At 43.5% G+C, this 27,793-nt stretch overlaps 2 protein-coding genes across 3 annotated transcripts in view; one reads left to right on the top strand and one right to left on the bottom strand.

Moving 5' to 3' along the window:
- Positions 1 to 19,086, top strand: part of rbpjb (recombination signal binding protein for immunoglobulin kappa J region b) — a 34,436-nt gene extending 15,350 nt beyond the window's left edge. The window contains exons 2-11 of one of the 2 annotated variants that reach the window (XM_029454674.1): positions 3,894 to 3,932; positions 10,392 to 10,487; positions 12,813 to 12,978; positions 13,257 to 13,431; positions 13,752 to 13,889; positions 14,067 to 14,179; positions 14,530 to 14,670; positions 14,863 to 15,018; positions 15,129 to 15,232; positions 15,431 to 19,086. In XM_029454674.1, the coding sequence (XP_029310534.1) occupies positions 3,894 to 3,932; positions 10,392 to 10,487; positions 12,813 to 12,978; positions 13,257 to 13,431; positions 13,752 to 13,889; positions 14,067 to 14,179; positions 14,530 to 14,670; positions 14,863 to 15,018; positions 15,129 to 15,232; positions 15,431 to 15,755 (1,453 nt within the window). In that variant the 3' untranslated portion in view covers positions 15,756 to 19,086. Of the gene's footprint in view, positions 1 to 3,893; positions 3,933 to 9,832; positions 9,889 to 10,391; positions 10,488 to 12,812; positions 12,979 to 13,256; positions 13,432 to 13,751; positions 13,890 to 14,066; positions 14,180 to 14,529; positions 14,671 to 14,862; positions 15,019 to 15,128; positions 15,233 to 15,430 lie in introns of those variants that run through there. The other variant, XM_029454675.1, reaches the window with a different exon arrangement.
- A 644-nt stretch (positions 19,087 to 19,730) lies between these two features.
- cckar (cholecystokinin A receptor) lies at positions 19,731 to 26,745 on the bottom strand. The gene is made up of 6 exons (XM_029454676.1): positions 26,622 to 26,745; positions 25,843 to 26,094; positions 23,091 to 23,352; positions 22,519 to 22,637; positions 21,260 to 21,844; positions 19,731 to 20,648 (listed from the first exon to the last, which is right to left on the bottom strand). Exons 1-6 carry the CDS (start codon positions 26,743 to 26,745, stop codon positions 20,590 to 20,592), a joined length of 1,401 nt encoding a protein of 466 aa, XP_029310536.1. The 3' UTR covers positions 19,731 to 20,589.
- Positions 26,746 to 27,793: the final 1,048 nt, after the last annotated feature.

The raw sequence follows: 27,793 nt of genomic DNA, 5'->3' as shown, positions 1-27,793 counted from the left end.
ACACACACACACACAACAGCCACTCTGTGCGCCAACAGTGACCTCACTCTCACTTCCCAGTGAAAGCGGTGCAAAGTCCGGACATCCTCTTCCACGGCTTCACATCTACTGTAAATGGAACGACTGTCTGCTCCCGTCTTGTGCCTGATCACCGGCCGTGGCACACTCGCCCATTTGTAACCACGCCAGGGCTAAGCTACCAGCGAGCCGGCTCGGCAGCTTAACGGGCGATGGAGGAAGTGACCGTCCGCATGCAAGCCGTGCTCTAGCAGGTTGCACTTCAACTAATGGAGTATGTTGGTCGTGCTGTCAAACAGACATCATAAACCTTTTCTTTTTGGAAGTTATTGCTTCCCCATATTCTTTTTTTTTTTTTTTTTGGGATGAGTCATTTTGTCAATTTCACAACATGTACTTCTGAAATACATTTGAAAAAGTGCTGCGCTGGGTAATGTTGCACCAAGAAGCTCCCGGTTGTTTTGTATTGTGCTTGTTTAGTTTAGACGTTTGGTCTGTATCCTTGGCTGATTTCTTACCCGTGTTTCTCACCTACATTGTCTCCAGTGGAGTCAGTGAGGAGGAGGAGCAAATCAGACTTCTCACAGTTTCCTTTTCCACCATTGACCTTGTATCTTGTTTTAAGGGTTTGTTTTACTTCAGCCTTTTGAGTCATTTTGATAGTGAACGATGGTCTGAGTAAGAAGTCAGCATTCTGCACTTTGTTGAACTCTGCCATCGTACATGCCGTTTCACAGAGGTGAGCCTACCTGACCAAAACCTGCAGATGCAACAGTCAAGCACGCCTTTTTCTTTTTGTCTTTGCCGCTCTACCTTTCTCTTTTGTGGTTTCCTGTGTTTGGCCCTCTTTTCTCGTTGGTGTTTTGTGCCGCAAATGTTAGAGTGAGCATCGTGGAGATGATGCAAACAAAAAAACCACCAGTGGTTTGTTCTCAGAACTTGCAAACCAAAAACACTTCTGACCGCCTTCGTCTGAAGTTTTACACCGTCCTCGACACAAAGCACTCGAAGCTGCTTGAGATTAGGGTGGATTTGGACACGAGCATCATAAACGCAACCATTGTGTATCTTTCATGTTTGTTGTGCGAGCTTCTCGTGTATCCACTTCTAAATCCTCGCACTCAATCTCTGCGTAGATTCCCGTTTCTTCCCCCCCTCTCCACAGCACGACATCCACATCTTCTTGCCTCGCCTTTAATCTCACCCCACACTTTCCCCGCAGTATCCTTTTCCTCCATCACTCCCTGTTTGCAGTGTAGCAGGGAGGGGCGGGTGGCAGTGGGGGGGCCTGAGGTTTAGAAGGGGAAGGAGAAGAGCCGTCTGGAATCCATTAGCCAGTTGAGGCATCAGTGTTTCACTGTGGGAACCTTATTGATTGCCCTCCTTTCTAATTATTCCACCTCCACTCCCTCCTTCTGGCTCTCGCACCAATCACACTCTCAGTTTCTCTCGCTTTCTCCTTCCTTTTTATTTGCTATTTTCATCCCTCTATCTGTGTTTGCGTGCGTCTTCTTCTTCTTCTTTTCACGCAGTGCCTTCGTGCCAAACAAAAAAAAAAAAAAACCCATAACCAACCGGGGTGACACACTATCCGCGTGTTCATTGATGGCGTGTAAGATGTATTGACATACTTATCAGCAGCACGCAGCTACCACATCCTACACGAGGAGAATATTTGAATCACTTACACTCTGTGTCTGACTTGTAGACTCATGTGTACACACACACACACACACACACACACACACCTATAGTCATCTCCATGTGCTGCATACATGTACCTCCTCTTTGTGCCAGACATAATCTGCATGTTGTAGTGCCATGTGATGAACGTGGGTGTCAGGACACATGATTCGAAATGTGACGAGGTTTTAGGGTCTATTTTGACTCTGAAACTGAATCTTAACTCTGAACAGCGGTCGCATTTGCATACAGTCAGTGAAGTAAGCAAGTGGAAAACATTTGCTGTGCTCTCACTGCACTACATAGCTTTTTTTGTGCACTGAAGGAACATATGACGGTGTCACGTCTCCGAGTGAGTACGCTCACATGTCTGCAGTGATATGCGCTCATTTAGTTTGTTATTGCTGCAGCAAGAGGCTGATTGAACACTGCGGGAAGGACTTTCACCCCCAGGATGTTTTTAACAAGCTCTGGTAATACACACGCTGATGCAAATGAGCGTTTTGATAGGGATGGATTTTAGAGCGGCAACAATTACGCAAGTTATCGATCGAAATCGAGAGGAAAACATGCCGATTGTGGCTTCTCAAATGTTAGGGGTTTGACGCTTTTCTTATTTTTATTTGAGAAAGTTAACGGCAATTTAAAAGTTAAAAGCAGTTTTCTAAAAAATAAATGAAAAAAAGATCATTTATGAACCGCCCCTCTTTGATTAAGCTGCTGTATTTCGAGGAGCAATCAAAATGAGACGCTCTTAAATCTCTGGCTTCTCCTTTGTGCTTACTTTAGGGATGATGCCGGATGCAGGCTGTAACCCGGTTAGCATGTCAAAAACTGACGCGCTGCCCGAGCTTTGGCTTTGGAGATGAAGCCTGTTTGAATTTGCACGAATGATTTATGACATATTGAAAAAAAGAAGAAGTGCTGCTAGTGCTTTTCTTTTTTGTGTGTGTAGTTTTGTGCTTGTAACAGACTGTACACGCCTCTGCTTGATGAGAAAATAGTCCCCCCTCCATATGTTGCAAGTTCACAGGCCTTTTTCTATACATGTGGTGTTGGCAGTGGTTTCCTTGTAACATGCAAAGAGTTCAGGTATGACTCAATCACAGTTAAAGTCATATTCAGCCTGCAGGAAGTGTGATGACTCGGCAAAAGGATGGAATCTTTATAAGCAGCGAAGGTATATGATGCCGCCAGACTTGAGAGGAGAAGTGTCATCCTGCCGCGTGACATAAATCACCCCTCATCGCAGACATGCAAACACTTTGACTGTCCAATAGGTTGAAAAATACTTAGTGGAAAGTTGGACTGTGTGTCATGTGCGGGGGGGGGGGGGAAGCTGTGCACCATGGACAGTCAGCAGGCTTATCTAGAAAACAGCTGAATCGTGTGTTTCCAAAATGTCTTTTTCGGGCAGCACTTTCTCAATTTGGCAAATGTTTGCTCCTCGCCTACTTGTGTGCCGTCAGTAATATTGCAAGAGTTGTTTTGTTTTTCGACATGTATGTGTCCTAGTCTACATTTTCAGTTGATCAACTCCGCACTGTGCCCTCTGCGTTTTAATCATTTTAATTTTGTATTGGCACACACCACTCGCCTTGTTAAAAATAAATCTTCACCACCCACTGCCTATTTGAAAAAGCACTATGCCGTACCTCCACATGTAGAATACAGAAGTGTTTACCCCGTTTCATCCCCGGCCGTGTCTACTTCTCAGAATGCTGCATGTTGCCTCGGACCAAGTGGAATCTGCTCCTGGGCTGTTATGCACCATTGAACTGGAAGCGGCGTCGGGGAAATGATCAAGTCTGATGCGTTTGTTTAACAATTCAGATCGGCAGCACATGAAGCCTTGAAAGTCTTGAGTGTTCTACACTTAATGGAGTCAGTACAATGTGGTCAAACAATGAGATCTGTTGGGTTTCATGTTCTGTGAGCCTTCTAGGAATTGTAGGTTATTCTGCTCCTGCACGGTGTTGATGCACAACCTGTTTTAAACTGACACGCCCTGTCACTTGCCTTATTTGAACGTCAAGGCCAAAGTGACAAACGTTTGTGTATGTGTGTGTGCACCATTGTGTAATGCAGTGTTTACTCTGTGTGTGTGTGTGTGTGTGTATGTGTGTGTGTGTGTGTTTATGTGGTTGATAACAGCCCACTCATGTTTTTCTTCTCACTTTGTGTCTTTGCAGGAAGTTCGGGGAGCGCCCGCAGCCACTGCGCCTCACAAGGTGAGCATGCACATACACTCGTATACATGTACACACACACACACACACACACAACACCTTTTGTCGCCATAGTGGTATTTGTACGTCTACCTGTGTGTTGACTTTTACACATTTTGTGTGAATACAGTAATTCAGGAACAACACGTCCTCAACCACTCTAGATTTTCTGAGATTTTGAGGGGAAGTAAAAACTACAAACTCCCGTGTGCTTCAGAATAAAATGTTCATACCGATACCTCCTATGTGCAATGTGAAGACGTTCATGGAACGCTGTGTAACTGCCACTCGCTGTCACCAACGGACAGCTTTTCCTACCTGTGTGCAAAGATTCTAATCAGATTAGCACATTAACACTTTCTTCTCATTATCATTCTTCTACACGAGCCCATCAAAAAACGACTTCTGATTTGTAATAATGCAACACAACAAAAGATACGTGCTGAACAGAAAACAGACACTGCTGGCCAACCTCTCACTGTGGCACTGATGAGCTCATGTCTAGTGGTGATGCAGATAAAGTTAGAACTGCATCTGTAATGACCGCAGTATAAATATAGTGCCGATTGGCAGCATTTTGCCACAACAACAGCAGCAACATGTTAACTTCACTTGCGTAGTTTTACTGTCTGGCCCCATCCTCTACATCAGACGGCTGTTATCTGTTGACCCCGGCTGTGCTGCATCCTTTTTTGTTCTGCTATTGATTGTTTATTCCTTAGATCTCTGTAGTTTTTCACTCTGAGACATGCTTTTAATATGCTTTGGTTTAAAACGCCCCCGCCCCCATGTCTCGCAGTTGTTTGCAGAAAAACAAGCAGTGATTCATCTCCTTTTCTTGCAGTCCAAACGTGCACTCTGTATGCACTGTGCTGTGCGCCGCGTTCAGCGCAGCTCCGACTTTCAGCGCTGCAAGTTTTTGATTATTCTGTTCCGCTCATGTTTGTTCCAAGTCATTTGGAGCAACATTTGGTTGAGCACATAACATTGATGGATGTTTGTGGTTTGCTTCAGGACGTTTGCGTGTGTCTGTGTGTGTGTCTGTGTGTATGCACTTGTTTGCTTGTTGGTGTTTTTCTCTTTGTTACTGGGAATGTAATGGGTTTGCCTGAGTGTTCGTGTGTGTGCTCCCAGAGTGGCACCCAGCGGGGGAAATGAAGGGTTGTGCATACTGCCTGGAACAGCCGAGCAAAAATAAAAAGGGGCCCCAGCACCTTTTGATGTGTCCCCCCTATTCATTCATGTCCTGCCAGTGCGCTGGCCTCCGTTTGTGTGATGGTTTGGATGGCCAGAAATATGACTGACACAAAACGCTCTTTACCCAGCAGCCCGAAGGCTTAAAACACAACTCCTTTTTAGCGTGCGTACAGTTGTCCCTCTGTGTATCATGGTGTTCTTTGTGTCTGTCTCTTTGTATCTGGCTCAGTGTTTGCATGTTCGCCCACTTGTCCCCCTGCTTGCAGCAACAACAGCCCCGAGACTTTCAGTCAGGCAGCCGCACGGACGGCTAAAATACTGCACCGTCCTGCAGGGGCTTTTTAGGGCAGCTCAAGCTCAGGGTCCTGCAGGGCCGCCCTGTCAGGAAGGCTACTCGACTGGAAATACAATACATGACACGCATGCACTGGAAAGGAGCGTCTTGGATTTAGACAGATGCACACAAACAGACACAACACGTGCACGTGCAGGCTGCATAAGCTGCCTCCACTGTGAGGGGAGCCGCCCCTTCAAGGGCTTATTCTCCCAAACAACAGGGGAAGGGCCAGCTCTGTGGAATCCATCGCCTCAGATGGAAACGCTCAATAGGAAAAAAAAAATGCTTTTAGTTATCCACGTCTAAATCCAGACTAAAATATAACCCTGATGACCGCTCATTTGACTCAGGCTTTTTTTTAATTCTGCAGTTCCACATTTGTTCTGTAATAATATCCTTTTTGCATTCCCCCCCCCCCCTCCTCCATGTTATTGCTGTCACAAAATCACCTTAATCTGCTTTCACTGTAAATAAATAACAATAATTGAGATGTAGTTGAAATTGTTGCGAGGTCCTGCTCTTTAGGGAACTTCCTATCACTCATTTTAAAGGCTCACAAGGGCCTTCTGGAGGTCAGGCGTAAAATATTGAACCGTCACTACGCTCGCAGATTCACGGGAGTGTGAGCAGGTCGAGCTGGCTGATGTGTTAATATTCTGAACCCAAGCCTGACACTACGGATGTGTGTAATCTACCTTTTGTGATTCACAAGGGCGCACACTAATTACAGTCTGATCATCTTGTGTGTGTGTGTGTGTGTGTGTGTGTGTGTGTGTGTGTGTGTGTGTGTGTGTGTGTGTGTGTGTGTGTGTGTTCACAGGGGGTCTTGTGACAGGGCCACTCTGCTGTGGCAGATGTACAGGACAGATGTCCGTCTGCTCTGCTGCATCTGTAGCCTGGCTTAACCTAGCCCCTCCTCACACACACACACTCGCCCTGACCCCTGTAGTGCCTGCTGTTGAATATGTGTCTCTTCTTGTAAATCTGTCTGGCACATTTTTTGTCTCACTTGTCACGCATTATCTATTTTTTTTATTTTTGTATCACCATCTTTCTTCCTCACTCCATATCTCCTCTTCTTCTTCTCTTTACTCGCATTCGCCGAACGCCCTTTAGCACATTTAACAAACCTGCCGCTTGGTTGGTTGTTTGCTCCTGTGCTGTGTTTGTTTAGCTCCTCGTCACTTATTATTACCTGCGTGTTGCATTTGGCCTAAATAGCTGTGCATGTGTCTTGTTGGTTCACTGTAGCGGGCAGGTAAACAGCCGCCATCTGCATCACAAACCTGCTTGGATTGCAGTGGCTGCTAAACCGCCAGCTTTGCAGATGTGCAAATGTTTTTTTGTTGTTGCTTATATGCCGGGCTGCTTTTGTCATTGCTCGTCCCTTGTTGTGTGTGTGCTACTTTTTATATTTCATGTGAATGTGGCTTTGCGCGTGTGTCTGTTTCAGTTAACCATTGAAATACCCTAACTTCCTGTCTCTGATGAAATCTGATGAAATAGGTCATTGATTTATCCTGTTCTTATATGCACCTTGATATTCTTTTTGTGTGTGTGTGTCTGAATTGTTGTCATTTTGTGTGTCTGCACGCTACTCTTGCATAGGAAGTCGAGCTGGTCACTCGCTCTCTCACTTCTCCTTCCTTCTCATTAAAATATTTGTCGCCTAAAATGATTTTTGAAAAGATTTTGTACACGTCGTGGAACCATTTCCTTTTTTTCCACTCTCTATTGTGTCACTGTCCTTAATTAGTTTTTACTAGCTAGTTGCTACTCAAGCATAGCTATTATTGGTGCATAAAATATGTGGTGCGTCATGTGCCTGGCACAAGTATATGCTTATTAGTGAATGTGCAGCGGCATATTTTTTAATATTTTCAACTGTTATGCTTTTCATAGCCTCATTATTTTTGACTACTGTTTATTTGCCTACATGGTACTCATCTGCATCTCATATATCTGGTGCGTCTTTGTCATTATTTCCTATTTAAATGATTGCTTTCCCCTCTTTTGCATGTGCTTGTAATCTTTTTGAAGTCTAAATTCCACCCTGAATTTCACCACTTCTCAAAAAACAAACAAAAACAAAAAAGTATGACATTGTTATAAATATTGTTTTTCTTTTATTTTTTTGTTTTTTTTTTTCTTTTATTTTTTTGTTCCTTTTTTTTCTTTTCTTTTGTTCCTTTTTTTCCCTTTTTCTTCTTTTTTTTTGGTCCTTTTTTTTTTCTTTTTCTTCTTTTTTTGGTCCTTTTTTTTCCTTTTCTTTTTGTGGTCCTTTTTTCTTCTTCTATTTTTACCAAGATGCTGGGATTTTTTATAAACTGCAACATTATGTCAGATGGAAATATTTCCGAGCATCATTTTATATACATTTTGACATATTTGGTATCTTTGTAAACCTTGGCTCCCCCCACTAGAATTGAATCTAAAATTCTGCGGGTTTCAACAATGCTTGGCTGCACAACAGGAGTTTGTAAAGATGGGACCCGCCACTGGGTTTATGTTATTCATTGGATCCCAGGATATTCAGTTTCATTTGAGTGTTGCCACATGCGGGGCATCGTTGCTATCTCTCCAGAGGTTATTTATGGGTAGCTGTGAAGTGGATAGCGATGCTTAAGAAGGCATTGCAGATGACAATACATGAAGAACCACTGGGAGTGAAAGCTTAATCTCATGGTGAAGAATTTCTGTCTTGACGGGAGACCGTCTCTCCCCAACTCAAGCCGCAGTGGTTTGGAACGGTTTGGTGAGCAGTGAAACAGTGTTAACCACACGTCAGGGCTGTCGCACGAAACCTCCACAGCACTAGATTCTGGTGTGTGTGTGTGTGTGTGTGTGTGTCCCACCCCGCCGAGTCGGAAGAACTCAAAATACAACGCTTCTTCTTTGTAGCGTCCCTGCTGTTGTTTCCCCATTACGACCTAAAACTCATGAACCCATGAGAAAAGAAAGTGCCCATGTGAGGAGCATGTGAATGCACCATTGGCCTTGGCTGAGGTCTGCGCTCTGAGTGCCATCATGTTGATTTATTGTTTGTCATGTCAGAAAATGCTGAATAATGCAGTTATGGTTCCTATAACTTAAGGTGCCCTGTTCAAACTGCTTGTTTTTTTTTTTTTGACCGACCCGAACATATTCAACTTACTGTCACCTTAAGTCAAAGAAATCCTCGTACTGTGGAATCTGGAATACAGTACAGAAAATTGGCATTTTGCAACTGCGTCAAGGTGCCCTCATCGTTCAGCCGCATACCATGCCACCACAGTGTGTGTGTGTGTGTGTGTGTGTGTGTGTTATCTGTGATGTCACTCTTCCTGCAAGTCTCACAGGCATCATCAAAGGTGTCCAGTGACATGTGCCCTGCAGGCCTGACATCAGCGGAGTTGGATTGTTTTTCTCCATATAATCACTCATAGCTGTGAGCTCAGGAGTCCTCCAGGGGTTAATGTGTCGGTATCTTAGTACGACACTGTGACCGTATCGTTCATTCCAGCACCCCGAGGAAGGTTATGTCATTTAATGTAAACGTAAAGAGAAATCCTTGCGAATAAGTCCGATATGTTTGAATCGGATCCCGACTTTTTGAAAGGATGGAGTTGTGTTCACTTTTACTCTCTGGCTCGATTTAGGAAAATAAGCTAATCTTCTCCATGTGGCGCGTAAATGGTATCAGACTGCATCAGATCAGTGAAATGGAATTCTAGGATTGTACTTTTCATCATATTCAGTTGCTGGCAATCAGTAATTTCTGAAAATACTGAATAAACAACAAAGCATCATTTCCTGTTGCTGCAAAACTCATATTGGAGCTTTGTATCCCGAAAGATAATTGTCTCATGATACGGGGAAATAAGACGTTTCCCAGTCCATTAGGAAGTGGATAAACCAAAATCCCTCTCAGCCTTCCTCCTCCTCTTCTACACACACACACACACACACACACACACACACACACACACACACACACACACACACACACACACACACACACACACACACACACACACACACACAAACTGTGAGGGGCCCCTTGCTTTTCATAACAAAGGCCCTGTATAACCCAAGCGTGCGGCCCAGTATTGCGTGGCAGAGTGGAAAGCTGTGTCTGTGTCTTGAGTGGGAAGCCCTCAGAGCATCCCGGCGTGTCAGGTGTCACTGACATCTGTGCATGTGCGCGGATTGGGTCAGGGTGTGTTGATGTCCGTGCGTGTGATGCGTCTTAATTGTGCATCTAAGCCTGATCTTTGACCTCGTGCTTTTCAGACCAGCATAATGCTCTACTGGTCTCCCAGAAATGTAAAAATAATTTTTGGGCTTGTTTGTGTAAAAGGAGGTGTGGGAGGGTTTGGAGTTGACAGAAGTAATTGGAGCGCAGACCTTGCAACATTTTTGACACGGGATGAGGAATCTTTGCTGGTGAGCTCAGCTCTGTTGTTTTTTGTTTTTTCAGCTCTGGTGTTTTTCTTTCTCCTTCTTCTCTCTTTACCTCCCTCCCCACAACCCCTACTCTTCCTCGTCTCCCCCCTCTCTTCTCCCCCGTGCTCCTCACTGTCCCTCTGAGCCGGTCATTAACGTTTCAGGGCCCTTCCCCCCCCCCCCCCACCCCACCTCAAACGGACCCAGCTGGGGGAGAACATAGCTTTTTTGGCTAGCAGACTGTGCAGGCTCTGAAGGCTTTCCAGAGGTCATAGCGAGTGTACTGCATGTGTGTTTCTGTATGTTCTCATTCCATACTGCACACTTTTATTTTATTTTATTATCGGTCTACACTAAACCGTACAATACCCGCTCAACAACACAGCGACCCTCAAACGGAGCCTTGAGGCATCCCTCTGCTTCAGCTTTAAGTTTCAACACGTCATCTGCTGGATCACAGAAAGGGTTTGTTGATGAACATCTCTCTTCTTTTCATCTTGCAGAGAAGCGATGAGGAATTACCTGAAGGAGCGAGGTGACCAAACTGTCATGATCCTGCACGCAAAAGTTGCACAGAAATCCTATGGCAATGAGAAAAGGTGAGTGAAATATAAACTGCATCTTCCCCCCCCCCCTGGTATGATTCCGTTTTATCAAGGTTTCCTCAGGCAGTTGTTTTGGATTTGCGAAAATAAAATAAGGCTGTGAAGGTTTTTTGAAATTCACCAGTTTGTGCAATCTCTCTCTGGCTCTCTCTGCGGTACAGGATCGACTTTTCATATTTATAGTCTCAGAGGAATAGTTCATCATTTGGGGTTATATGCTGATTTTCATTCTTGCTGAAAGTTGGATAAGAAAATCGACACAACTTTCAAGTCTGTTCGATAAATATGCACATGATAGCCAGAAGCCGGTTATTTAGGCAACAAAATCCACCTACCAGCACCTCCGAAGCTCACTAATTGACACGATATATTTATATTTATATATATTTATAGATTAATCTGTTTAAAAAGTGAAATGTAGTTTTTTTTTGTTTAGCCGGGAGCAGGCTAGCCGTGTCATCTTGTTTCCAGTCTTTATGCTAAGCTAAGCTAAGCTAAGTGGCAGCTGGCTGCAGCCTTAGATGAGCTTGGTCCAATTTCGACTCCTTGTTGTTTTTCCAAATAAGGGAGTAAAAAGTGCATCTCTTCATTATAAATGATGTTTAGGGAACCTTTATACGCACTGACCTATTGAGTACACTGATTGCAAACTGCTAAAAGGGAGTTATTGCCGTCATGTAGAAAGACAAACTTGGCCTCCTTCATTGCAAGGGTTTATGGAGAGGTAACATATGCCACTTGAGGGGATCAGGCTAATGGAGTGAATGAAAAACACACATTCCAGCTTGCCTCGGTGCAGCGTGGGCACCTCGACCCTTCTGACCTCCCCACATCTAAAAGAGGTCAGAGGAGGAAACGAGCGGCGACCTCCGGTGTGAGGCGACGTTCAGGTGAAGGCCGCATAGAGGCGGAAGGAAAGGGGGGGGGGCGGGGTGACTGCACTGGTGACACCAACGGAGCATTTAGGTGTAAGGTTCAAGAACGAGAGCACACGGGGAAACTTAACCTCAGACCGGCGCTTTTTTTTGTGCATCAGTCTTTTCTCTCTCTTGAACTTTTCAACTCATCTTCTTTTTTCTTTCCTTTCTTCAAACCCTTCCTGTAACTCTGCTCTCACCTTTTTACCTCTCGCTCTCAAACTTTTTATAGCTTTTTCCTTCTCTCTCTCGCGCTCATTATGTAACTCTCCATCCTCCGCCTGTTTTCTTGGCCGAGCTGCAGCGCTGCTTGCGATCTCATCAGGCCTATCTCTCGGGCGAATCGGGCCGTTTGCGGGCCAACTCCGAGACACCTCCAGAGAGTTGGAGCAACAACAGGGGAGAGAGGCTGAGATGAATTCCTCAGATAAATTGTAGCTGTCTTGTCCAGTTAAAGTGACACCAAAGTGAGACACATGACCGTGAGAGTAAAGCGTTTGAACACTGTTGTCGCATCGATCGGTTCGGCATCAGGTGTTGCTGGATTGTGAGTTACTCCACGACCTGCCGAGGCAGGAATTAAATGTGCCTCTGTGTCTCAACGTCCTTTGGCCTGCAAAACCCCATGATGCACCACTGATTACTTCTGCATGTATCGTAAACAAGGGAGCCCAAGAAAGTGAGTGCATGGAAAACGCAAATGTTCTTCTTCCTCTGTCTGTCTGCACTTTTTTTTTTGTTTGGTTATAGGAGGTGAAAGTAGACAAACACCCACAGAGACAGACCGGTGTTGCGAAATAGGTCGCTTTCCAGTTCCACACTGACGCACATCAATTCATTTGAAGTTATGCCGGTTCAGAGATGAGACATTCGATAAGGCTCAAGTTGTCATCGTTCTCAACTGTGTTCGGCACTTTAGCGTTAGAAAGCATTTCAAGGGAGAAGAGTATTACATCCTGTAATGGGGGGGAGGAGGGGGGGGGGGGGAGTGACCTTTTTTCTTGGAATTCTGGGTATTTCAGGAGATCGGTTTCGTGCTGGACTGCTCATGTTAACATCTGCTAAATTGGGTTTGACAGCTTGAGGAAAGAGTGCTTAGTTCACTTGCACTTGACAGCGTGTTGATAAAAGACTGTCGTGTTGAAGCTCGGCACGGGTCTGCCCTCTTCTGGTGAAAATGAAGTGATGCACGTCGTCTAGTTTGCACTATTTAAAGAGGTGTTGCACTTGTCTTTTTCTTTTTATAAAGTCGATGACACGCAGACTAAATTGCGGTTGTAGTCCTTGAAATGTATTTTTCGAAAATATTATTGCAAGTTGATTTTAAAGTAACTACTTTTGAAATATTTGGCGCAGGATCAAACATTAAATGAAGGAGGACATTTCATATCCCTGTGTCCAGGTTTTTCTGCCCTCCTCCCTGCGTTTACCTGATGGGCAGTGGCTGGAAGAAAAAGAAGGAGCAGATGGAGCGAGACGGCTGCTCCGAGCAGGAGTCGCAGCCTTGTGCCTTCATCGGCATCGGCAACAGCGACCAAGAAATGCAACAGCTTAACTTAGAGGGAAAGGTACAACACAAACACACGTGCACAGTGTCACTCACTTATTCCAGAACAACATGCAGTTATTCACTAGAAGCTGACGTAGCTGCACATCTTCCCTTCCCCGTCTGCCATTTGTCTTCCGTGCATTTGAAGGTTATAATTTCAACCATTTCTCTGTCGTCAGTGGTGACGCGGTAAATCTCGAGCTTTGTTCTTGACAGTTTGAAGTGCATTTCTTTTCCAGGAAACAAAGATCTAATATGTTGGGATTTCCCCCTCCTCCTCCCTCCTCCCCCCCACAGAATTATTGCACAGCCAAAACCTTGTACATATCCGACTCCGACAAGAGAAAGCACTTCATGTTGTCTGTCAAGATGTTCTACGGCAACAGCACTGACATCGGCGTCTTCCTCAGCAAGAGGATCAAAGTCATCTCTAAGCCCTCCAAAAAGAAGCAGTCCCTCAAAAACGCTGACTGTAAGTTTGTGCTCGTTTGTGACACTCGCACGTGCGCACACACACACACACACACACACACACACACACACACACACACTCTCTTGCTTTTTAAATGTACTTTAGTATTTATTTATTTACTGTAAAGGTGCTTATTATTATCTTATTTTATTATTATTATTATTACTCCCAGCCACTAGAGGGCAGTGTAGCTCCTCTTGAGTTATGTCACATGTAGCACACCTGTAGTGTAACGTCACCGCAGTAAGCAAGAGGTCATGTTTGGGTGGTTATTTAACCGGCCCGTGTGTGTGTATGTTCTTCTTTATGTTTGTCCACAGTGTGCATCGCATCCGGGACCAAGGTGGCGCTCTTCAACCGGCTTCGGTCCCAAACGGTCAGCACGCGCTATCTACATGTGGAGGGCGGCAACTTCCACGCCAGCTCCCAGCAGTGGGGCGCCTTTTACATCCACCTGTGTAAGTTTTAACTCAGCAGCACAAAGAAATTAATGTATAAAAGCTTTAAATCATGCAGAGGGTTCAGCGCGAGGGATTTGGGTTGACAGCTGTTTCATAGTAATTACACAGCTGATTCATCAGACAAAGAAAAGTGTTGAGGCTTTGCTGCAGCACTGACTTCTTCTTCTTCTTCAGTGGATGACGAGGAGTCAGAAGGAGAAGAGTTCACTGTGAGAGACGGTTACATCCACTACGGACAGACAGTCAAGCTGGTGTGCTCCGTCACTGGCATGGCGCTGCCCAGATTGGTAACAGAATTTCAAACACATTTAAAATGATGTGTTTCATTTACTTCAAAATAAAAGCATTTGAAAAGAGCATGTTTCCCAAGATGTCAAACTCTTCCTTTAATATCAGGTACCGAACATAATGACCTCGTTTGTTTATACTTTCTACAATTATTAGGGGTTTTAATAAGCCACTCACCTTCCCTCTGTCCAAACATCTTCTCCTTCAACCCTTATCTCCTGTTTTTTCTTTCTTTCCTTCGCTCCCTTCTGACTTTCATGTTTCTCTTTCTTTCATTTTTTCCTGTGCTTCCTACTTTCCCCTCCAGTCGTCTAATCCCCCTCTCTCTCTCTCTCTCTTCCCCCGTCAGATCATCCGCAAAGTGGACAAGCAGACGGCGCTGCTGGACGCCGACGACCCCGTCTCCCAGCTCCACAAGTGTGCCTTCTACCTGAAGGACACGGAACGCATGTACCTGTGCCTTTCCCAAGAAAGGATCATTCAGTTTCAAGTGAGTGCCTCGACAAACCCTCAGGGCGTATGAGATCGCTTCACCTTCAGATCCAGTCGATATGGGCGATGTTCGAGGGCGGGATTTTGAAGAGTGTGTTGAGTAGTCTCGATTGGCTGCAATTGTTTGTAGTTATCTCTGCCCCTGATGTGCATTAAGGTCACTCCTCCCCATCTTCCCCCTTCCCCCTAGGCCACTCCATGCCCAAAGGAACCAAACAAGGAGATGATCAACGACGGCGCCTCCTGGACAATCATCAGCACAGACAAAGCTGAATACACTTTCTACGAGGGCATGGGCCCCGTCCACTCGCCTGTCACCCCCGTGCCTGTGGTAGAGAGCTTACAGGTAAACACCGAAGAGACGTCGTGCTCCTGTCGTCCACATCCCTTAAACATGCATCCAGCCACGGCGTAGGTTTAGATAATCAGCCATGTTTATATGTTCTCGGTCTGCAGCTAAACGGCGGAGGCGACGTCGCCATGCTGGAGCTGACGGGACAGAACTTCACTTCAAATCTGCGGGTCTGGTTCGGAGACGTCGAGGCTGAGACCATGTACAGGTGCGTTCCATTTTTTATTTAAGGACACCCGATTCCTTCCATTTCAGTTCAGCTTTATTGACACATTTTAAAATTGGTTTTGGAACATTTTTTCCTACTTTGTGAGCTCGATAAACAATTTAAAACCCGGTTGGATATTCTGAAAAATGCATTGTCACAAAGCTGTTGTTGTTTTTCCTCCCACCAAACCCTCTGCAGGTGTGCGGAGAGCATGCTGTGCGTGGTGCCCGACATCTCCGCCTTCCGCGAGGGCTGGCGCTGGGTGCGGCAGCCCGTCCAGGTGCCCGTCACGCTGGTTAGGAACGACGGCATCATTTATTCCACCACACTGACCTTCACCTACACGCCGGAGCCCGGGCCGCGGCCACACTGCAGCGCCGCCGGGGCCATCCTGCGGGCCGGAAACTCCACCTTGCTCAGCAACAACAGCCAGGAGGCCGGCCCCGGCGTCTACGGCCCCAACAGCACCTCCAACGCGGGAGTCACGTCCTCATCCTCCACCGCCGCGGCCGTGGTCTCCTAACGCACACATGGGGCCACTCAATACTATATGCCTTGAGAGTAAATGTACCACAAGGTATATAAAGACTACGGGGAATAATAAACAAAGACTGACTCACTCTAAAGTGCTGCGTATAAATTTTGGATACAAAGAAGCTGAAATGGAAAAGAAATTGGCGGGAGAAAGGAGCAAACGCAGGGGAAATCTGAAGGAGGAGCGACACCACGACGCTGTCAGCCAATGGGAATAGGTGCTCCTTGACGCGCCCCCTCTCCTGTGCTTACTTTAGGGACCTGTGTGTTCGGTCCTGGTGTTTTGGAATGAGTGGAAGTTCCTGCAGGCTCAGAGCACCAGCACCTTTTCTACGGCTGTGAGAAATGGAAAACCACGACAACAATACATCCACCGTGTACAAAAAACAACAACAACAAAAAAAAAAAAGAAATCTCTTGAAAGGAAAGTATATTTTTTTTGCGCCGCCCTGCTAACCCCCCCGTCCCTCCCTCCCTCCCTCCCGACCTCCGTCACCACCACTTGTTTTTATAATTATTCCTTTTTTGTTTTGTGTTGTTTTAGATTAGTGGTTTCCTAAAGGGGGCTGGATGTATTGTTGTTGGAGGGAGCGCAAGGATGCAGAGGGACACACATAAAACGTGACGATAACATAGTTTTTATGGACCAAGGATCTTGTATAAGCTTTAGTAAAGGTACATTTTTCTCCATACCTTTTTTGTATTAAACATATAGTACACTTTTGTTACCAAATAGTTTCTATTCTTCCTCTGAGCTTGGGCTTTGTTTCCCCCCTTTTTGAGGTCCAATATCCCAACCTGTATGTTATTGCGACCTTACTACAAACGCCTGCTTTTTCAGTCTTTGGATTGAACTTTCTTTCTTTTTATACTCTCGCTTCTTCTGTTTGGGGGTGGGAGGGGGGGGGAATCTGAAGTCTAGGTTGTTTATTTACATAAGCGAAGGTTGTTTTTGTTTGTTTGTTTGTTGTTGTTTTTTTAAAATTGGGGAATAACCTCAGAGGGCCTATGTTTTATCATTGGTTTTTATGAAGTCTTTAAAAAGAAAAGCTTTAAGCAACGCCTCTGCCTTGCCTGCAATACTCTATGTGCGCTATGTCTCCGTTGGAAAGTATACACATCAGTACATCTCACGTGGAGCCATAGCAACATTTGCAGAATACACGAAAAACTAGACTTCCGTGGTTACGAAAAAACAAGTCAGTTTTGTCATTTTAATGTAACAAGCGTAGTCTTTGACTTAAAAGGATAGCCTTAGTACTGTATATTCTTACTGTGTACACAGTCGAACCGCTCACATATCTAATATCCTGTATCTGTTGCTCTGTTGGTCACTGTTAGCGTTATCATGATGTAGTGAAACTCAAAAACCGCACCTAGCAAGGTGTCTTCCAGTGTGTGCTGTAGTTCCAAAAAAAAAAAAAAAACTTTTCAATTTGATGTGGCCTTAACCGATAACTTCAATTCCAAAAAAAAAAAAAAGAAAGTACTTCACCTTTATTTCTTATCTGCTGTTTACTCACCTGGGAAGAACCCGTGCATAGCACAAAAACAAGCTGATGCCTCGCTTCTTATCACAGGAGCGCTGCTGTTTTGAGCTGCATCTCCAGAACCACCTTCATCATGCAAAGCAGCCTTCCTGAAGGATCTCTCGGCCTTCGGTTTTTTTTTTTTGTTGGTGTACAAGTACAATAAGCCCGTTTTTTATTCTCATGCGGTGCCCAGCACCTTTTCACTTTTGGTACAATGTCTCACGAGCGCTGTAAGCTCTTTTTCCAGCCTTCTTTTTAAAACAAAAAAAAAAAATCTCCTGTGGTTTATTATCTTTGCAGAAAACCAAGCGTGTGTGTGTGTGTGTGTGTGTGTGTGTGTACGTACATTGTAAACTCACTTACCGAGTAGTTGCACTCATCCGTGTTCATGGCGACCGCGTCTCCTGTAGGAGTATAAAAGGCCTTCTAAATGTGTGTTATTGAAGATGTGCATTTCCAAACAGAACAGCAATATTGTACAGGTCATTTCATCGTTTTTTGTCCGCCTGAGCACTAGTTCACCAGCCAGCAAATATGTGTGTATGGGTGGGTGAGTGTGTGTGTGTGTGTGTGTGTGTGTGTGACTGTCATATGTAGTTGCTGTAATGGAATATTGAGTCAGACTCGCTCCATTTCAAAGTGTGTTCCAACTGCTCTCCAAAAAAACAAAAACAAAACAACAACTTGAGATTCATGGGGTCTTTCTGTCTTTTCACCAGGATCCAAATGTCTGATAATTGTGGATAAACATTCAAAGGCAATACTTGTGATCTTAGTATTACAGTACAACTGTATACACTTCCGGGGAAAACGAAAAAAAAAAACAAATACTGTAACTTGAATGTCTGCTTAATGAAGTATTTCCGAATTTTTCTTACAAACAAACCCTTGAAATAGGAACAAAAAAGGATTCGCTTGCACCCCCTTCGATGTAAAAAAGATTAAGTTATGCCCCCGTTTCGCCACCCCCTCGCCCACCTGTCAGTCATTAATGTTAAATGTTTTATATTGTAATATTGATATTTTTTAAATTATTGGTACAAAGTCTCCCCTTGTCTTATGTCAAAACAGAAAAAGAAAAAGTGCATTATTGCCCGTGCTGCCTAGGTTGGCCTGGGAGTGTATTTCTTTTTTTTTTAATTTCTTTTTGTTTTTTAAGAGGCCACTTCCTGTATGTCCTGGAAATCGTCGAGGAGTTGGTGCTGCAGCGTCAAAATCTTAAAACATTTGAGCTCCTTCGCACTGAACTCTCGTGTCGAGCTGCAGGTCAACCTGAACCCTTTACTCAAAATCTTAACTGTAGATTTTTAACTTGAGTGTTTTTGCTACTAGTTCTAAATTCAGCGTGTTTTTAACATAGCCTCTGCATTAGCATCACGCCCCCCCCCCCCCCCCCCCCTTCCAATTTCCCCCCGTCCAGCTTGGATATTTTTGGGTTTTTGTTTACATGCTGAGTCGCCTCTTAAAGCGAACCACCTCTGGCTCCTCTACATCTCTTCACGCGACTCTGAACAGAGCAGCTTGGTCACATTAGCTCAAACTAATAAAGGGGGGGGTGATGCATGCTTTTTTTTTTTTTTAATTCTTTTTATAAATGTGTCGCCTTGACAATCTCAGCTGGTTTACAGATTATTTTCTCTTTTTCAAAACGCTAAGAGATAGGGAGGATACAGAATAACATGCCTCACTCATAAAGGGGATGAGCTATTAAAGAAAAAGGGGTCAAAAAATGTTACATGCCTTCTTAAAAAAAAAAACGCACGCTGTATTAACCTGGCGACGGAGAGAGAGAATCTCATCGAGCGATGCTTTCTTTTTTTTTTTATTACAAAAAATACCGTAACCAGTTTCTCTTTGTGCGTCTGGTCATATTTGTTTTACTCTTCCAAAAGCAGCTGTTCTTGTGTTTTGTTTGTTTTTTTTATAATGAGCTCTGAACAATGTATGTATCCTCTAATATGCCAAATGTCTTTTTATAATGTAGTTTCCATGCACTGCTAAACAAAACAAGGCAGAGTGAGAGGCAGCTTTAAAACAAAACAAAATAAAAAAGAGTGTGGAGCCTTCTCTGTCGCACTCAGCCTTACTTCTCCTTAAGACTATTTGGCTGTTTGCACTACAGAGCGCTAACCTTTTCTTTCTCTCACACATTTCATTCTCACTCTTTTCCACTCATGTTTATGTACGTACATTTGGAGTCTCCCCCCCCCCTCCTTTTTTTTGTTTTTGTTTTTAACACGCAGCCTGTTATGCTTAGCTTTGCTACAGTTGGATCACCTTTTCCGTTGTCATTTTCCCCCCCCCTCTTCTCCTTCGCCATGTCCTTTCACTCTCACTGTATCTGTGTATTATTCTAGTAAATGGTAAGCAGAGGTGTCATTGTGGTAGTATACTCAGTGCTCAAAGGGTTGCTGATGGTAGAAACCTGTGCCGTTTGTAACATTTAGCAATAACGTCAAAACAAAGGGGACGGTTTTTTTTTTTTTTTTTTTGATAACATACGTTAGTTTTGTTTTTGTACATATTGCAGCTCCAGATCATGCTCAAATCTGTATGTCATTAAAAAGAAGAAAAAAACATGAGAAAAAAAACTTGCAATATTGGCATAAAAATGAGAAATAAAAAAGTGATATAAAATCTCCCTGTGTTTGGTTTTTTATTTTTATTGTCATGAGAAGCGTACTTTCACAGTAAAAATGAATAACCCAGAATTGTGCATCTTCCCTCCTCCAGTGATCGATCAAGCCCAGATGGAGCTCTTATTGTTGGGAAAGAAGTCCCAGCAGATTCCTCCTTTTCTTTCCACCACTTGTCTGGACCCTAATACCCTCTTGTCCTCTTTAGATCCACTTTTATTAAAGCTGTTAAAAGCTCCAAGTTACTCTGCTCCAAGCCTCCGCAGACACATTTGCACACTGGGCGCTCGAGGTCTTTATATGGTCAACCAGACGTTGGTTACACGGAGATGGCTTGTGTGTCTGTACATAACAAAAAGAACTTCCCCAGATCCACTTTGAAATATCTATAAACCTGTAAAATCACATTTACATTCAATTATGTGAAGGTTTAACAAGTCTTCTGTCCAAATAGGCACATCATCATGCACTAAAACTTCATTAAAGCATCAAACCTGTAAGAATTTATACAACAATATTGACATTGCAACACATGTAAAACGAGAAAACGGGAATAAGTTGCTACATGAACGCTGCTATATTTAACAGTGGGAATCGAGGGGGGGGGGGGGGGATGCCGGGAATTAGCTCTTTGAAAAAGAGGGGATACAGGTGTTCAAAATCCCACTAAATGATAAGGCCTCTCCAGTTCCCATAGCAAACACAGTACAACCCCTGTAGGCGCGCACACACACACACGCACACACGCACAGTGGGTCAAGGACGAGAGCAGAATTATTTGTGCACCGGAGGACTGTTTGTTTTGAAGCTGCTGATTGCAGTTACATGGCTGCGTGACAGGCAGCCGCTGCAGAACATGACAAATAAAAGCCTATTTACAAATATGAGGACCTTTAAAAAAAAAAAAAAAAAAAAGGACCACAGCAGTCATTTTTCATGTTTTAGCCAATTTCCTATAAGTCATAAATAGTTTACATCACTGCTGATGTAAACTTTTTGTTGTTGACAGTATTGGTATTCCACTTCATGAGGCCCCTCAAGGCCTTGGGCTCTATGATCAGGCATCAGTCAACCTCCCTTGACACTTCAGGAAAACACGTGGCTGTGAGAGCACTGAATGTACACCTCTACCTCTCACCAGTCATTAACTCTTCTACCCACGTCATGTCAAACGCCAAGTTAAAGCTGCGTAGCTGCTCGTAAACTAGTCTTATAAGCACTGTGAGAGCTTTACGTTAAAACAAGATTCCCTTCAAGTGTTTGCACTCCGGCCACACACACACACACACACATACACACACACAATTAAGTTTAAGTCAGCTCACTCCAAGCTGATGCACGAATGCCGGTGTAGGTGAAGCGTGTGCTGGCTCCGTTTGGGGGGGTTTGACCGTTGTTCTCAGGGGTCTTTGGCCCCAGTCTTAATCTGCCCACTTCCCCTTTAGCTGCCCCGCTTCCAGCTGACCTCCCCAAGGCGCCGCCGCCGCTCCCTCCACCGCTCTTCCTCAAGCAGCTGCAGCAGGTGAACGTGGTCAGCATGCCCTGGCGGAAGCGCTTGTTCATGAAGCAGTAAATAATTGGGTTGACACAGGCTGAGGTGTAGGACAGCAGGTGGATGTAGGAGATGGGCGCCCCGGTCAGGCGGTAGGCCGAGCGCCGGTCGAAAGCCTGCCACGCGTTGACCACAAAGACAGGAGTCCAGCACAGGAAGAAGAGGAAGACGATGACCAGGAGCATGCGGATCACACGCTTCTTGGCCATCAGGTTGGCCGAAGAGCTGCTGCTGCACACACGGCTTGCTTTTGGCTTGCTGCTTCCTGCAAACCCGGTGATGCTCTTTCTCTTAGACGGCTGCAGGTAACAGCCATCGCTTTCACCGGGCTTGATGCTGCCCGTGCTGGATTGTCTTTCTGCCAGGGGAGAGACAATGGAAGGAAAAGACTGGAGTGTAAGAGTGCCATTTTGTCTGTCACTTAAGTCCAAGCGGCAACCTCTGGGACTGAAAAGTGCGGCAGTGCCTTAAACCTGCATTCTTTCTATTAGCCAGCAGGGGGCAACTCCTCTGGTTGCAAAAAGAAGTCAGATTGTGTAGAAGTCTATGAGAAAATGACTCCACTCCTCACTTAATTTATTACCTCAGTGAACATTTTCCTGACGAGTTTATGGTGTCAAACGTTAGTTTCACATGTTCTTTAATTTAACATGATGTTAATTTTGTAAATTTAATGTGAAGTTAAAAGATTGGTGATATTCTATATTTTTCTAAATGTCAAATCAAGAAAAGTCCAAATTTAACAATGAATTGATAATACTAACAAGTATTGTGTGTGTGTGTGTGTGTGTGTGTGTGTGTGTGTGTGTGTAGCCAATCTTGATATAGCTTATGCTTCTTGCCTCAAATCTACAGTGCTGTTTTAGGGGATAATTGAGCCCTATTAAAAATGTTTTACTATACTTCTGATGCACTTTTTTAAAGATTTACGGAGCTGAACAAACAGATTAGGGTAGTTGTAGTAATATTTACTATTTGAAAAATATAGAAATAATGCCAGCCCTGTTTGTTTCAAATGTTGTATTTTCATACCTTTCCTGCTGGACTGCTCAAACGTGATGCCGCGGTACAGTTCCAGGCAAATTAGTCCATAGGCTGTCATCATGACGATCCCGGGGATTAGGAAGAGCAGCAACAACAGGGACACGTACCTGCAAGGGACACATTCGGGGGAGTAAGTGGATGCAAACGATCATTCATCGTATCTAATTTAAATTGACACCAGAGCCAAATTGCTTTGCTAATATCATCGTGACAACACAACATGACATGACTGCAGTGTTTGATTGTTTTTTTGTTGCTTCATTATCACAATTTAAATGTACTTTTTAAGGAAAAGGTTTGTTTATTAAATGTGCTCTAGAAATAAATTGACTTTATTATTTAAAATAGTTTGCTTTTATTTTTCGAAGGTTCAGATCAGTGTCGTGCCAGAAGATTTTCCCAAGTGGTCGTTTCTCACCAGCTGCACCAGATTTAGAAAATCAATAAAAGGGCCATCTGAAATTAGCAATGGGCTACTTCAGCTGCCACACAATCTGAGTGCATCTGAATTTGAAGACTCCCTGCTGGGACACTCCCTAACGCACTTATTTTCAGCTCACCAGGACTGCTGGATGACGTCGTTGGACCACACCAGACGGCACATGTACCCGGTGCTGTTATTGTAGCGTGTGAAGGGCTTGAGTCCGCTAGAAATGGGATACGGTAGCATCAGGATGAAGGACGCCATCCAGGTGGCAGTGATGACCTTGGCGGCGTGGGATTTGGTTTGCCACGTCCTGGAGGTCAGCGGGTTGCAAATGGCGCTGTAGCGCTCCAGGGAGATGGCCACCAAGTTGAACGTGGAAACACTCACTGAGACACCTGCACAGATTAGAAAATCAAAAAATTGATTATCTAGTAGGAGCCAGAGCTCCGTTAGCTTAGTTTAGCATACTTTAGCGTACATTAGCGTACTTTTGTACTTACACTTGCTATTTTGAGTGCTTAAGAGTGTTCACATTGAGAAGTATGGCAAAATGCAGTGCACTATGCCCTCTTAACGTTCAAAAAGTTGAATGTCCTCAACGATCGCCGTAGTAGCGTTTGCTCCGTGAACACCGCACTATACAAATATAAGATATAAATGTTTTTTTTTCACTATTTAATATAAGTAAGACTATACTGTTGTAAGATAGAGGCCATCAGTATGTTTATTGGGTTAATTGAAAAGTCTAATGATTTGGTATCGAGAGCAATAACGTTGCTAGCTAGCTATTACACCCCTGTTAACTAGCTAGCTAGCTAGCTATTACACCGCTGTTAACTAGCTAGCTAGCTATTACACCCCTGTTAGCTAGCTAGCTATTACACCCCTGTTAACTAGCTAGCTATTACACCCCTGTTAACTAGCTAGCTATTACACCGCTATTAACAAGCTAGCTAGCTCACTATTCGTCCTTTCTGGTGAGTGCACAGCAGTCGCATGCGATTTAAGACGACACTGCCATGTCGTACACTATGATAGTGTTCACAGTGTACGACACGGCAGTGTACTAACTGTGTATCCGAATTGAGACACAACATATGTCTAAAGGTAACAAAATAGGCTGTAGCTTCATACTCGACGGAAAGACTCTCGACAAGAAAGCAAATTAAGTGCATTTCCCAAAATGTAACTACTCCTAACACCCAGAATGGTCGGCATCCTAACAACATGTCACAGTATTTACTGCAGTGCTTATAATACTATGGCACATTTATTTGTTTTATCACATTACATTTAGCAGCCACAGAGCACATCCTGCACTGTCCGTTAACACACTCACTAACAATAACAAAAGCAACTATAAATACATTCAAATCATCGCTGTGTACGATCCGATAAGAGCGACACGTAAACAGATAAACACGCGGACAAATGAGGTAATAATCCTCGATGACAGCGCTTTGATCTCACTTCATGGAGCAGCAGGATGTAAGGAGAGAAAAATTAATTAGATTGTAAACCTGTAATTGGATAAGAATGAAATATTAGTAAAGGTGCGCCATCCGTAATGACTGCACCTTATTACAAAGCTCCCAGCGGAGGCGATCTGAGAGGTAGGAGAAGAAACTTCTGCCATTTGTCAAAATCCCAAGCAAATTAAAGCCAGCCCTCTGCTGTTGATCGCTTGAGAAATAAGTTGGAAGTCATTTAAATTGGTAATTAGCATATAAATGTAATCAGTCATTTTGCTTCCAAATGTTGTGCTCTTGCAAAAAGTAGAGCTGCAGCGATTAGTCCTTTTTAATCGATTAGTCAATCGACAGAAAAATAATAGGCAACATTTTTGATATTGGATCATTTTTCATCAGTTTTTAGCCTCGCAATTATGGAGATTTCCTGCCATATTTAACTGACCTATACTGTACCTGTACTTTTTTAAATTTGATTTGCTTCTCTATCACGGAAGCGGGCCAGGTTGTGCTGTTTACTTGCACTGAGCTGTCTTATGTTTAGTCACTGAGTCTTACATCACACTTCTGTAAGATGCATATTGGAACATATTTGAATGGCTGCTTGTACGTACACGTCTTGTGCTCAGATTCAAAGTGAACTTCCCTCCAGCAGATCAATGAGAAAACAACCCTTTAGTGTCAAACTGTGAAGCTCAAACATCCAAGTGACAATAAGAAACAATATTTGAGACCTATGTCGTTGATAATTAGTAATTTTGGCTGTGGCTGATCCTTCTGCACACCATCCATCATTTTGTTCAAGACCCAGGGAGAATCTACCGTAGAATAAAACAAGAAACATCAGCCTAGTTTGCACATAAATTGTAAATGTAAAGATGAAAACTGGAACTGTAGCAAATATGGCTTCTGGTACAGCTTCACTTTCAGTTCAGCTCAGTTTTTTAGCTCATTAAACTACCAGGAGCATTTAAACATGCAGGGAAATTAACCTTGCGCAACTTCAATTATCCTCTCTCTTCGACATATAATACCATTTCCAGAGCAATAAAAAACACAATGTTAACGTTCAATGCATCCAGAGTTGAATCATTTTGCATCGGGCATGACAGGAATAGTAGGAGATGGCAGAAATGGGTCTGAATTAGAGGATAAGTGCAAAACGTTTACACATTTGAATCAAACTTGGAGGACTAAAAATTGGCATTTGCTTTCTTTGAGTAAAAGAAAGTCTGCATTATAATAAATTGAGGTATCACAATAATATTCTATATCTAGATTTCAGAAATATGTGGGTGATATAGTCAAAAACCATGTAGAAATGAGAAATTAAAAGAATGTAACTTTAACACCACAAAAAGACAAAAATGAAGACAACATTTTAAAGATAACCAAAAACAATCTAATTCCACTCACCCATGAAGTACATGACCAGCTTGCATATGCTGGTGCCGAAGATGAAGTCCCTCATGAGGTTGGGGATGAGGGTGAAGGGGATACAGAACAGGGAGACCATCAGGTCGCTGATGGACAAAGACAGCAGGAAGAGGTTGGTGACGGTCCTCATTCGCCTGTTCCTCACCAGGACGCAGATGATGAGGCTGTTTCCCAGGACGCTGAGGAGGAAGATGAGGCTGTAGAGGATGATCCGCACTGTCTGGTTGATGTCTGAGAGGAGAGGGAGACATATAAACTCTGGGTCATTGACTTAAAATGTCTCTTATTTTGTCATTTTATATCATTTACACCCCAAATCCCTCTAATATTATTCAAACATTCCAATCTTTTTATACTGTAAAGAACGTCTTTAATGAGCCTAAATGGAATTTCTTATCTTCCATTAGATTTTATCCACAGAAAAGTGAAAGCTTTGAGCCATTTAACCCTCAATCCTGTGGCCATTATGGCAGTTTTCTCACTTGGCATTAGCAGAAGGAGTGTTCATTGACAACATATGTGTCACTACTAACATATAGCAGACTGCATTACATTTGTGGCGGACCTGAACCATATGCGTAATGCGCACTGACGCAAAAAGAAGAAAATGCCCAAAGCACTCTTTTGGCACAAACTGGAGATCATTTTTTGCAGTTAGAATAAAAAATAACATCACATTTCTGAAAACAATTATCCACTTATGGACACGATGTTTCATCATTTTATAGTAATATATCAAATAGATACATTCACTGTACCTTTGGGTTCGGGTGAAGGTTCCTCCTCGCTCTCGCACTCCGAAATGTTGATCCCAAAATTACATAAAATCTTATTCAGGTCAGTCGAATTTATGAGCATTTCGTGTATTGTAAACGTCTCCATGTCGCTTTCTCTCCTGTATCCTCAAGTCAAATCACTCATATAACATGAACAGCATGAGTCACGCTCTTGCAAGAAAAGAAAAGAAAATGCTCCAAAAGGTTAAGATGTATCACAATATTTCTCTCAGCCGACTTAAAAAAAGAAGAAGAAACAAGACAAATTATAAGAATAATAGTGTTCTCTACAAGTTTCCGTGCGCTCTCAGTCTGGTGCGCTGCGCTCCGCTCGTGCTCAGCATTACCAGCCACTGGCAGCGTTGCATTCCTGAGTGCTCAGTCCGCCTTTAGGCTCTGTTCAAGTCACCCACCCTCCCCCCTTTTTAATTTTTTTAATTTTTTATAAATAAAACACAGTCGTAAGTCATTGCAGTAATAGAAATCCTCCACGGCGGTACAAGTAAGTCGATTGTCTTCATTGATCATTTTTCTTCTTTATTAATACCTCAAATATGTCTCATTTCCAGAATCATTTATAAGAGAGGAACAATTCAAGGTGCATAACTTAAAATTAACTTAATTTAAAATGTCAGATGTCTGGTGCCAGGAGTGTTCTGCACTGCATCTACTTCAGACTGTCCACAGTGTGCCCTATGCTTACATTTCTATAAATCATGATATTGATAGTGGCATTTCATGTGAACATGTCAGCAGCAACATGGGAGCTCCTCGACTCGTGCTGTTATTGTTCAGATGGGTGGAGAGATGTGCTGCCATTAGTGCCCACACAATGCCAACTCCAATATTTAGTCACATAATCTAATATTGGCTCACTCCCTGCGAGAGCCAACATATTATTGTTATTGTTACTGTTATTATGGACTCCATAAGAAACACTTGGGAGCTATTTTGGTGATATTGCTGTTATTAATATCAAACACAAGAGATCAGTGGCCCATTATGACACACAATTCAATTCACGCAAGACTTTCACAACGGAAATGTCGCCTTTTGCAATAAAACACAGGTACTAATTCACCTCTGACAAACTAAAGCAATGAGTATTGAGGTCATTTCCACTTATGCATTATGCAAACTGTCAGATAAATGTA

The sequence above is a fragment of the Cottoperca gobio genome, chromosome 18 (assembly GCF_900634415.1).
Source record: "Cottoperca gobio chromosome 18, fCotGob3.1, whole genome shotgun sequence".
Taxonomy (NCBI): Eukaryota; Metazoa; Chordata; class Actinopteri; order Perciformes; family Bovichtidae; genus Cottoperca; species Cottoperca gobio.
Note: the sequence above shows the minus strand (reverse complement) of the source record. Positions and strands in the feature narration are given on the sequence as shown.

Bases quoted from the DNA above. Each gene is read 5' to 3' on its own strand.
- cckar (XM_029454676.1), bottom strand. From the start codon at position 26,745: ATGGAGACGTTTACAATACACGAAATGCTCATAAATTCGACTGACCTG. The intron at 23,353-25,842 runs GTGAGTGGAATT...TAATCTGTGCAG, and splicing joins GCTGGTCATGTACTTCATGG to GTGTCTCAGTGAGTGTTTCC. The intron at 21,845-22,518 runs GTATGAAAATAC...CTCCCCTGGCAG, and splicing joins TGAGCAGTCCAGCAGGAAAG to AAAGACAATCCAGCACGGGC.